The sequence below is a fragment of the Sceloporus undulatus genome, chromosome 2 (genome assembly GCF_019175285.1).
Source record: "Sceloporus undulatus isolate JIND9_A2432 ecotype Alabama chromosome 2, SceUnd_v1.1, whole genome shotgun sequence".
Lineage (NCBI taxonomy): Eukaryota > Metazoa > Chordata > Lepidosauria > Squamata > Phrynosomatidae > Sceloporus > Sceloporus undulatus.
Window position 1 is genome coordinate 192,035,335 of NC_056523.1, and position 11,783 is coordinate 192,047,117.

At 43.0% G+C, this 11,783-nt stretch overlaps 2 protein-coding genes across 2 annotated transcripts in view; one reads left to right on the forward strand and one right to left on the reverse strand.

The window, feature by feature from the left end:
* Nucleotides 1–9,160, reverse strand: part of LOC121922495 (eukaryotic translation initiation factor 3 subunit G-like) — a 13,704-nt gene extending 4,544 nt beyond the window's left edge. Inside the window, exon 1 of the mRNA XM_042452007.1 lies at nt 9,076–9,160. Coding sequence (XP_042307941.1) covers nt 9,076–9,160 — 85 coding nt within the window. The remainder of the gene's footprint in view (nt 1–9,075) is intronic.
* Nucleotides 1–11,783, forward strand: part of LOC121920508 (plexin-B3-like) — a 149,555-nt gene that overhangs the window by 90,296 nt on the left and 47,476 nt on the right. The gene's annotated exons all lie outside the window — the stretch shown is intronic.

Sequence of the window (11,783 nt, forward strand, 5' to 3'; positions counted from 1 at the left end):
GGCCAGCGTATCATTGATGTTTATCACACTATGCTCTTAAAGAGTATTATTATCCCGTGGACTCCTCTAGCAGCCTCCTGTTGCATGCTGGGATTGGCAGTTTTAAGGAGCTGAACTTCTCTGCCTGAGACTTCTAAAATACCCTCCTTAAAACTGCCACATCCCAGCATGCAAACAGGAGGCTGCTAGAGGAGTCACACTGGACTAGTAGCTCTTTAAGAGCATAGTGTGATAAACATCAATGTCTGATCCAGTCAGGCCTTAGCTACAACCCATTTAGATTGCTGTTGTACAGGCTCTGCAAAGTGTTCTTAAACTTCCTGTGTCCTGAAACACTGCAGCCAGTCAGTTGACTAGTGTTTGTTGCAGGGAATATGTGATTTTATTCCTATAACAATGTCAGTGGCTATTGGTCTGCTCTTGGCCATAATGCAACATAATAGTTATGACCTATAAGACCTATACAAACTTGGGTTCTGGGTTCTTTGGGGAATGCTTATCTCTATGAGCTTGTCTGGGCTTCTTCAAGCTCTTCAGGGGGAGGACCTTTTCTTAATTTCACATTGGAACACATTTAGTGGGGGGGTGCAAGAGAAACTTTCCCACTGGCTACTACTTAGCTCTGGAATTCTGCATCTAGCCTTGCTTACATTGAGATTTCCTTTCCCTGGTAGGCAAATACCTTGTTTATTGAGACTAGTCTTTGTCATTTAAGATGGGCTGCCTGCGAAGGTGTCTGAACTAGCTGGATGTTGTTCTTTTAAATTGTTGTTTTTAGACTTTTGTATTTAGTTGCATTTGTGTTATTTGAATTTATTAGTTTTAGATGCCTGAATACTTTTTTGGTATAAAGGCAGAATACATATTTAAAAATAATAACTTCAAAGTACATTACTACACTGTCTAGAGGTGAACCTTTTGGTTTACAATGAAACTATTCCAAGCTTTCACAGATTGCGAGAGGCGTGGGACAAAATGGCGCCACCACCATTCAATTAAACGGGACTCCAGCATCGTCGAGATTTGCCTTACGCGGGGTGTGTGTGTCCAGAACACATCCCTGTGGTATGGGCAGGGCAGACTGTAGAACTCTGCTAAGAAAGAGCTTTAACAATGCATTATATATTATTATTATTATTATTATTTATGAAGAATTCTAGGAACCTCACTAAACTACAAATCCCAGGCTTCTATAGTAAGATCATTGTTTCTTTGGAAAGGCAAAGATTGCGATTTTCTCTGGCGGAGAGTTATACTGGGAGCATAAAGGACTAGATCAGGGACCATGCGACACATAGCTGCTTGCCCTGAACAGAGCCATAAACCTGTCTGAAAGCATGAATATGAACTGGCAAGTTAAGTTGAGAAAAGTATAAGTGACGGGTTCATTTTCAAGTAGTTCCGTAGGGGGAGCCTGAATATTTTATATATGAAACCAATATGCATTCTTTAATTTTTGCCACTGACATAGCAGCAAATTTAATAGTAGTCGTAGTAGCGTAATTGCCCCCCCCAAAAACCCCAGAAGTTGCCCAACTCATAGTAAAGGTCCTTGGAGAGATGATATGTGATTGAAGGTTGCCCTTGCTGTACTAAAAAGAGGAAGCATGAATGACTTCTGATTAAAAGCAATTTAGAACCCCCCATCTGGATGGACAAGTAAACACGTCTGTATTTAGTACGCACATAATTGTCTGTACAAAGAAAATTCTTACCATATCTCCTTCCTCTTCACCTGGTTCTTCCCAACTGGGCTTGGAGCTGAAATAAAGGTAGAACTTTAATTAATGGTCTGCTCTCAGAAGCCATAAAACATATGTGTGCCTTCCATTGACTCTCTGATCCCAGCGACGTAGTGCTTTCTCCACATCTGCTACCTTTTTGCCTATTATCTGCATCACACTTCACTCTTTCCATTACAGCTTCACCAAACCACACATTTGCTTTTCAGTTTTATCAAAGGGGAGGGGAGAAGAAACCATGCACCAGCACTGTTTCCAGATGCCAGTTTATTCCAATTATTTTGTCATTAAAATAAACAACTCTTTGGGCCAGTAGCCCTGTTTTCTTTCTTGTCCTGCCCACTTCCAAAAGGAAGAAGACCACCAACACACAGCACAAAGCTCCAGCCCTCCAACTACAACCTACTTGCATTACCTGTGTTTAGAGTGTGTGTGTGTGTGCGTACACACAAAGCGAGGCAAAAGTCACTTGAGAATTTATGTCTTTATTAATGTATTACGTTTGTAGTGGGAGATACGCTCTCAACATTTCCAGGTAAGCTCTGAGGAGTAGGCTCAAGTCTATGAAGCTCATTGTTACCCGTCTTTTTTTCTATTTCAGCTAGTCTCACAGGTGCTACAAGATCCCTCTGCATACTGTTAATATATAGAGAGATCTTGTAGCACTTTGAGACTAACTGAAAGAAAGCCAAGTTGGCAGCGGAGGGAGCTTTCATAGATTAAGTCTTCTTCCTCAGATGCATTTGTCGTTGTTCGCTGTCGTCGTGTGCCTTCAAGCCTTTCTTCTGATTGTGGCAATCCTAAGGCAAACCAATCATGAGCCAGATTTGTTCCGACGAGCTTTGCCATTGCTTTCCCTGAGGCTGAGAGAGTATGACTTGCTCAAGCTCAGTTCTGTGAAAGATGTGTGGCCCAATAATACAGAATCTCATAAGAGATGAAGAGCTGCTCCCAGCACATGGGTTAATACATAGACCGATTGCTTATCCCAACCTTTTCCATGGATGTTTCAGCGTCGGTCACTGTCGAAGTGAGCTCTGCCTCCTCACTCTGTATAGTATTGGAGAGGAAAATTCAGCAAGGGCTCGGTTTCTTATCACCCATCTCCAGGCTCAGTGTTTAACTATTCAACCCTTAGAATAGGGTGTGGCATGTATTGACCTCTGTATGTTCTAGGTTCAAAGCCCCATCAGCCCTAAGCAACATAACCACTGGTGAGGATGATGATGATGGGGACTGCTGAACGCCTGGAGGGCCATGGTGACAGTGGCACAGTCAGGAGACCAGGAGACAAGGCACCACAAAATGCAGGCCCTTCCCAAGAAAAAATGTAGATGTTGCCAAAAGGAATGGAAATTCATGTCAAAATGGAGGGCATTTGGAGAGTTCTGCTGGACAGAAGGTGGGAATGATGACATGCCCTGGGAAAGGAGGGTCATCTGGTCACCCTGGGCATTTGGATTTGAGTGTTGGACTAGGACTCTCAATGCCCAGCTCCCGTGAAAACCGACTTGGTGACTGTAGGCAAGTCACACTCTCTCAGCCTCAAAGGATGGCAATGGCAAACCTCCTCTGAAGAAAGTGCCAAGAAAACCCCTGATAGGTTCCTTTAGGGTTTGCCATAAGTCAGAAATGACCTGAAAGCATGAAACAAACAACAAGTGTGATTGTGTAGTGGCTTGCGTGTTGAACCCTTGGGCCCGTCACACTCTCTTAGCCTGAGAGGAAGCCATGCCCCAAACCCCCTCTGCCCAATCATGCCATGAAAACCCCACGAACAGGGTCGCCATACGTGCAAGTCACACTCCATTGGCCTCAGAGGATGGCAATGACAAGCCCCCTTTGAAAACCCCAGGAGAGGTCCTCCTTAGGGTCGCCATATGTCACGCAACCACAACAGACAAAACTTCCCCCAGCAGCCCAAGGCTCACTAGCCCCTCCTGAGCCAGACAGAATGCCAACCCACTGGCGTGTTGAACCGGGGCGCACGTGTATTATGCGTGTACCCGCAGCTCCCTCCCTGCGGGACCCAGGACCCCGCCACGGCCACGGCGCTCCAATCCCCACCAAGGCCTCCCTTTCCCTCCTCCTCTCACTCATAGTCGCCGGTCGGCATGGCTGCTCCTCAGAAGAAGAAGAAGGACAGCGGCGCGAAACTCGAGGAGGCGCCGAGCGGGAGACTAGGCCTCAAAGGCCCAGGAAGAGACGCCTAAGCGTGACGCACTTGGTCTCAGCCGCCCTGGGCATCACGGGGTCGTAGTTTTTTTCCTCGCGTCGACGCCAGCGACGTCAGCCCTCTCCCCCCGCCGCGTGCATGCTGGGAGGAGGCAAAGTAGGAATCCAGCGATGATAATCTGAGGAGGAAACGACGCGGGCTGTACACTTCAGACCCAGGGGGGTCGTTTTGCTTGATAAGAGCAAGAGCCTCCTTAGTACAATTAGTAGTTATAACAACAATAGACTAAGAGTGTAAATCACATTTTACCTTTGATAATCTAGTATTCTATTAGTAGGAGGTTTCTTTTTTTAAACTGCACCCCCCCCCCAATTTGGCGGTTGATGGTACAGTCCACCTAGAATGGATTGTCAATGGGCAAACAAGAGTCTGTGAGCATTTAAAGGGAATGCCATATCACAAAAAGTTCAACCTGGGTTTCAGAGAAAAGAAGTCATGCCAGACCAACTAATCTCTTTCTTTGATAAAATTACCAGCTTGGTAGATGAAGGTGAATGCTGTGGATATAGTATATCTTGAACTTCAGTTAGCCTTTGACAAGGGTTCCCATGACATTCTTGGAAACAAGCTTGTAAAATGTGTGGGACAAGGAAAACTGTTTAAGTGGATTATTTGCAACGGATGCTCTGCCAATTGCTCTTTATCCTGGTCAACAGTTTGATGCGGCAGCTAACAAGTCCAATGCTTTTGGCTTGCATCACATAGAATTACAGTTGGTGGTCTAGATCAAGGGAGTAATCGTGCCACTCATTCTGCTGCTGTGTCAGGCCCCACCTGGAATATTGTGTCCCAGTTCTGGGCACCACAATTAAAAAGGACGTTGTGGAAACCTCCTGACAGTAAGGGCTGTTGACAGTGGATCACTCTCCTTCTTGGAGTGTAGTGGAGTCTCCTTCCTTGGGGTCTTTAAACAGAGGCTGGATGGCATCTGGTCGGGATGCTTTGATTGGGAGTTCCTGCATGGCAGAATGGGGTTGGACTGGATTGGCCCTTGTGGTCTCTTCCAATATATCATTCCATGTGGTCAAGCTTATTCCTAAGGGTAGATTGAGACTCTCCCTCCAATAGCAATAGCATCAGCAAGTACAGTCGCCCCTCCTTTTTCACAGGGATCTGTTCCGGGACCACACACATCCCACAAAATAAAAAAAATGTGCATATTGAAACCCTGCTGGCTGAATGGAGGCACACTTGCTAACTCCCTCCTTTGCCCCCCCCCAGATACTCGACAGGCATGTAACCCAAGTCCATTGAGAACGACGGGAGGGCTGTACATTTCTGTACCGCCTTATCCGATGCACTTACGCACTCCCTAAAATGGTTTTTACAATGTGTTAAGCATAACTGCCCCAAATAAGCTGGGTACTCATTTTTTTAGCAATCTCTGGCTAAGTGGATCTTGGACCCCGGGATCAAACTGACAATTTTGTTGGCTGCAATACTGGCATTTAACCATTGCATCAGCAAGGGAAATGAGAGGTAGTTAATAGGATGCTTCTCCCCACCGGGTGGGACCCATATATCCTTTCTTCCATGGAGATGTCCTCATTTCAACCTTCTTTCAAATGTGTCTGCGCCCCATAAAACGTAAAACACTTGCAGCCCCTATAAGGGACAGTTTAATATGGATGAGACTCTTGAGGTGCATTCATCTCCATACAGAATTAATTGCTGTTTGACACCACTTTAACTGCCCATGGCTCCATCCCCCCATGGGGTTTTTTTCCTGCACGATTTGTTCGAGCTAAGTCCTGAAGATGTATCGTGACTTTGCCCAAGGCCCACCCTATGGCGGTTCATGGTCGGGATGGAGTCCAATCTGGTCTCCCGCGTTTGCAGTCAGTACAAACCCTCAATACACTATGCCAAATACACACCACAGTATTCTGTAGCTTTTAATAGCTTGAATCATTTTTCTACGTGATTTGCTCTGCGGAACCCCCCAAAACATGAATCGCCACAGATAAGAACCCCTGTTTCGCCCCACAAAAATAGGAGTTCCTTCCTGCAGTTTACCTATAATTATGTATGGAATACTGCATATCTGAGGAGACCTGAAGTACCTTTCTTGTATAAGTTGTTCTTTTATCCTTTTCAACAAACAGCATTACTAGATCTTTCAAACTAAAACCATTTACATGTTTTTGCTACTTTCTCCACTACGCATTTTTAAAAGGCTGTTCTGTTTATACCAAAATCTCTATTCTATTCTGGGTTTATTGTCTCTGGCCAACAACACAAGCTTCCTGAATTTTGAATAATCACGTGGTTTTCAATGCATTGTGTGAACCAACTTGCCAGAATTACGAATAATTAAACCGAGGATGAAAGGTTCGGGTCGTGGCCCTGAAGGAAGTAAGAAAGGGCTCTTCGATATAATTTATAGGAGAGTTTTATTTGAAGAAACTATTACAACATTATAAAAACTACATACAGTATATTAATTTCCACTTGTACTAAGTGTTGATTAAATTTCAATACAATGTATCCTAACAACATCTCAATCCCCCCTCCCCCCACCCCTTAACATACAAACGCACACGCATGAAGCTGTCATGGCCACTGCCACAGTTGATCACTTGAGAATGGTTATTTGGAACATCGAAACAGCTTTTCCGAATTGCCAAGCCGAGTAGGTGAGCCACAACACTTGCTCACACAACACCGGCTTTTGAGAAAGAGAGAGAGAGATTGAGAGAGAGAGAGAAAAAAACACAACATTCCTCCGCCTCCCCCGCCAAAACAAAGACTCAGAAACGCCAACGAATTTTCCGCCTTGTCCCGGGACGTATAGGAAAATCAAACTGGAAATTATAAAAAAAAAAAGGACATTAAAAACTTCTCCGTGCATGTTTGGGTGTTCAGGGTGCTTGTTACAGAGGGTGCAGCGATGATGAGCGATCTACAATTAATCTGAAGTGTCCATCTTTTCCTTTTCATGGTTATTCTGCAGAGGTATGTAAGATTACACCAGAAATGTAACTTCACATGGCTTAGCATATTTTAGTATGTCCAGCTCCAATCTCCCTGGATAGGTCGACGTGGAGGAGTCCAAAAGGAACATAACCCCTTGCAAAAAAAAACCCACCCATTATTCCATTTTTGGGGGTTAGAGGAACGAGCCAAGGCAGGTACAACATTGTGACGGTTGCGGTACCCCTTCTGTATAGAACCCCATCATGTGTATTTGCCTTCTTGTGAATGGGAACATTTGTGCCCGCCCACAACTGACTGTTGTACTGCAACTTCCTATCTGCCCTTACCCAGGCCCAGGGGACCAACCAATTGTGAGGAATCATGCGGGGTTTGTAGTTTTCAATAGCCTCTGGACGGCTCATATATATCCCAATTCCTGCTCTTTAAAGCCTTGACAGAGGTTTCGGATGCGTGGCCAACATCTTAGTTTTTGTTGGGTGCGTTAGACCAGAAGCCACTGAGTGAACAACTGTCGAGGAAAAACTGTAGATAGAATATCTTATGCATAGATAACACTATACGATGTAAGGAGGCAAGAGCAGAGGACACGTAAGAAGGGCAATAGTCTGATTTTGCCCCTGCAAATATTACAGAGTATTATTAGAATTTGTATCTAGATATCTGGGCTATGAGAAGACAGCATGCTCTAATGGTTTGAGTGCGGATTACATCTCTGGAGCCCAGGGGTTCAAATCCCACTTTAGCCATGAAAACCAATCGGGTAATTTGGCCAAGTCATGCTCTCTCTGCCCTCAGAGATAGGCAAAGGCAAGCCCCCTCGAAACAACTCTTGCAAGAAAACACGTTGATTAGATTAACTTAGGATCGTTACCATCCGTCATGAAAACTATTTGACGGCAAACAGTGAAAATTAACAGAACCCAGAAACCCAAGTCCTCTTTCAGTATGATTGCTGCACCCCATAACCTAACCTGTAGCATCCTCTTTCATTTTTGTTCAAAAACACAATGATTTGACCTCTTAGTCCACTGGCTTTTCCTAAAGGTGGAGGCACTGCATTTTCCAACTGCAAAAAAACACCGGATAAAGGAAAAAGATGAGGTGAATGCAAAGTAAGGGACTGAAAGCTATTGTAACGAAACTTACCAACGGATAATGCTGCTAGGTCCAGAAAAGTTAACGCAACTTTCCCTTTTCTATTAAATTACTGACAAGGGTTAATGACCAATTTGGAAACCCTGGAAGATTTGCCAAAGGCAAGTTCGTTGAGCTTCAGCAGACTGTTATTTCAGAGGAATACCACACACAGAATTTTATCGTGCTATTTTCACACAAAAAAAAAAAAAAAAACAAAACGCTTACGTTTCAGCAAGGGTTTTGTCCTAATTTTAATAGCCAATATGGAAAAATGACCACAGATCTCAGTAAAACAGTTTCCCACTAATACACTACCCTCTTGTATTAAACCGCGTCTCCTATTGTCTGATTACCTACATTTTAATCTCACCTTGTTAAAATTATAGTAGATCGAAGCCTTAAGATATGTCTACCCCAACACAATTACCCTCTCCTGTTTTGCGCAGAAATTGGTCTGTGAGTGTCCTACATAACAGGTGCCTTTCTCAACAGACACAAAACATATCCAGGGTGTTGGGTGTTTAACACGTTATGTGCATTGTATACTGGTTGGCCTTCCTCCTTAAATGTTTAGAAAGATTTCCTATAACTTATTCCACCAAACTATTGAACTTCTTTACAAAGACCCGCTGTGTATATGCTGAACCTCCTTTTTAAAAAATCAGCCTGTAGCTTTCACGCAACTGTGGATAAATAAAAACCAGCCAACAAAGGACCCTCAGAATAACAGGTGATTGCTACTGGGGAAGATAGTTGCTTTCACTGGTGTATCATCACTTTTTTGGGGAATGCTATTTAAGAGGGTTCCTATGCCAGCTGGGCACAATAGGGATCAAGCTACTTGTGCGGCTTCCAGATATTTTTTTCTACTATGTTGTACCAGGCAGCCAGGCAAGGGACTATTGAGCATATGTTGTACAACAACACTTGGAAGGTCAATTGTCCACTTTCTCTAAAATCCTTTTTAAAAAAGACACTGTCCCAGAAATGACCTGCCACCCACAAAAAGTCCACAACACATACCTGTCTGTTGCTTGTTCAAGCACATTCCAAAGCGCCTGTATGTGTCCGGGAATCCCTGGGATCGCGCACATTCCCGCAAACTCATACTCGTTGTTGCCTGCTCAGGATTGAAGCCCACGACCCCTTACAGAAGATTGAGAATAAGTACCTTTACCAGAAAATCTATGCTCAAGGCTCACTCGCTCTTATGCTAAGAAAGTTCTTCCCTTGGGTTCAGAATGCAAATGACTGACTCAAAGGATTTTCATTCTTCCTTTCTTCTTCAAAGTGGCCTTTTGTCGGAAAAAAAAAAAACCCCAAACTCAAAACAGTCTCACAGTATATAAAATATCAAGAAATCTGTTTTAAAATCTCGATTAAAGCGCGCAACATGACAAGCTTTACTGAGACTGACTTAGATGCGAAAAGTAGGCCTTGTTCAAATACAAAAATAAAAATTAAAGATAGGCAATACCTTTATTAGGACCCACTGTGTGAACTGTTTTAAACCAGAGTCCTCGCAAAGTGGATGTTGAGTTCTCTAGTTTCTCTAGAACTCTTTCATAGGCGTGAGATGGTACAAAAAATGATGGGTTGGTAAGAAAGTAAGAAAGAAACAAAAACCCACAAAAGCAAATAACTCTGGCTAAGTATTGGTTAGTCTGTCTCTGTTGTTATATGATAGAGACTGCAGTCTCCAGGAACGAGAAAAAGTTTGTTAACATAATCAGGTTTTCAGCTTGCTGGGCATGCACAGTGAATGGTTCTCTTTATCTCCATAACTAGAAAGTTTGTGGCTGAGACTCATTAGCTGCTCATTATACTTTTTCCCCTGAACTTCACTTACTCCTAAACTGGGTTAGAAGCGATGTCAAGGGCAGCCATGACTGCTTCTCTACTGGCAACCTGGAAGTTTGGAAGTTATAACGTGAATTTTCAAAGTTTTTTTAAAAACGACAGAGTTGAAGACAAATTGTGTCATCTAATGCTTTTTCATGTAGTTGAAGTTCTCATTGTTGCTTCAGTCACCAAAACACATCTTACGCTCCCCCTCCCCCCAAAAAAAACCCAACAGATCTCTCCATGTTTCAGTATTTGAGTAGACCTTGTCTCCCTGGGACAGGGTGAAATATTCCACTGGGCCAGAGGATTTCACATTAAGGGCACTCTCGCCTTGGATAACATTTTAGCATACAAATAGTGTCAACTTACAATAATACATATTCGGCCAGCGGATGATGATGAACATACCTCGTCTTAAGAGCTACACCACGCTGGCTCTTGCACAAGAGTGCTTACATCTGTCATATTGGTGAACATACATAACACTTAATTCCCACACCTCAGGTCATTTAAATTAAACCAATGTTCCCTGAAATGGTACGTAGCTTTCCATGGATGTCTGTTTTTGTTATACCAGAATAAAGTGAGACAACTTCTTACTGCCATCAAGAAACAGTCTTTTTTTTTTCAGGACCCAGATTTACCAGAGATCAACCAAAGGAAAAAGGAATGCTAATAAGAAAAGAAAATTATCCTAATGCTTAAATAGTGTAGTACAGCAGGCCCTTGGTTTCTGCTGGGGTTTGGTCCCAGGGCCTGCTGTGAATACCAAAAATTATGGTTGCTCAAGTCCCATTAAATACAGTAGCATAGTGGAATGGTGTCCCTTATATAAAATGGCAAAATCAAGCTTTGCTTTTTGAAATGTGTATATTTTTTTATTATTTTCAAGTCGTGGATTCTTGAATCCATGGATAAAAATATCTGTGGATATGGAGGGCTGACTAAAGCACATTAACACTTTGGTTATAAGTTCTGCATAATAATTTTAAAAAGGTTCAATGGAAATTGATGACAGTCACTTTCTTAACTGTTGCTTGAGTCTAGATGTGGCCTGTGCTCACTGGGAAGGGGAGGAGGAAGAACACAAAGGACTGGGAAGGAGGGAAATCCAGGATATTTCAAGAAAGAATTTGGATGCAAACCCCTGAATATGGAGGTAAAATCAAAACAAACAAAAAAACTGGAAAGATGACACTTCCAAGGCCTTTTTTCATTTCAGGACAAGTCCATATTTTATTTTACTTACAACAAAACAAACCGGGTTTGTTTCTTACTTCCTCATTTGCTTGACAGATGTAAGGGCATCTTGAAGAAACTGTTTTTCCATAGCCTGTACATAACCCCAGTCCAAAGAGGACTGATGTCAAAGAGTGGCAATGTGGCAATGTCTCATTTTTTAAAAAAATTAGTGCAATTGTTGGACCAAGAAACTTCCCTTTTTAAGAGAGCTTTGTCTAAACTTTGTCTAACGAGAAACTAGAGCTTGAGTCCTGTTGGATTCTGCAAATGTAAATGGTCTTATGAAAGTGATTGGACATTTTTATAAGATGCTAAACGTCTACATTGAATTAAAGGTACAGAAGTGGAATTGTGTGCACAGTGCCATTGTGAGTGAGGGTGCATTTTGTACAACTGATTGTTCATTTCATGTCATGGTTCAGTTCTACAACATTGCAATCCCATTCAAGGGTTTAGATCCTACCTTCCTCAACATAGCATGAGTTCTGCAAGGGAAGCTCCACTATGGCTCCCCTGTCATCACTCCCAGGACTCATAGTTTTCCTTTGATAGCCCTCCCAAATGGTCATTCCACGACTGGTGAAGCTCAGGGACAGAGTGATCAAAGAAGCATCTGGCTATGAGCCAGACGTAAAGCTGGTGAC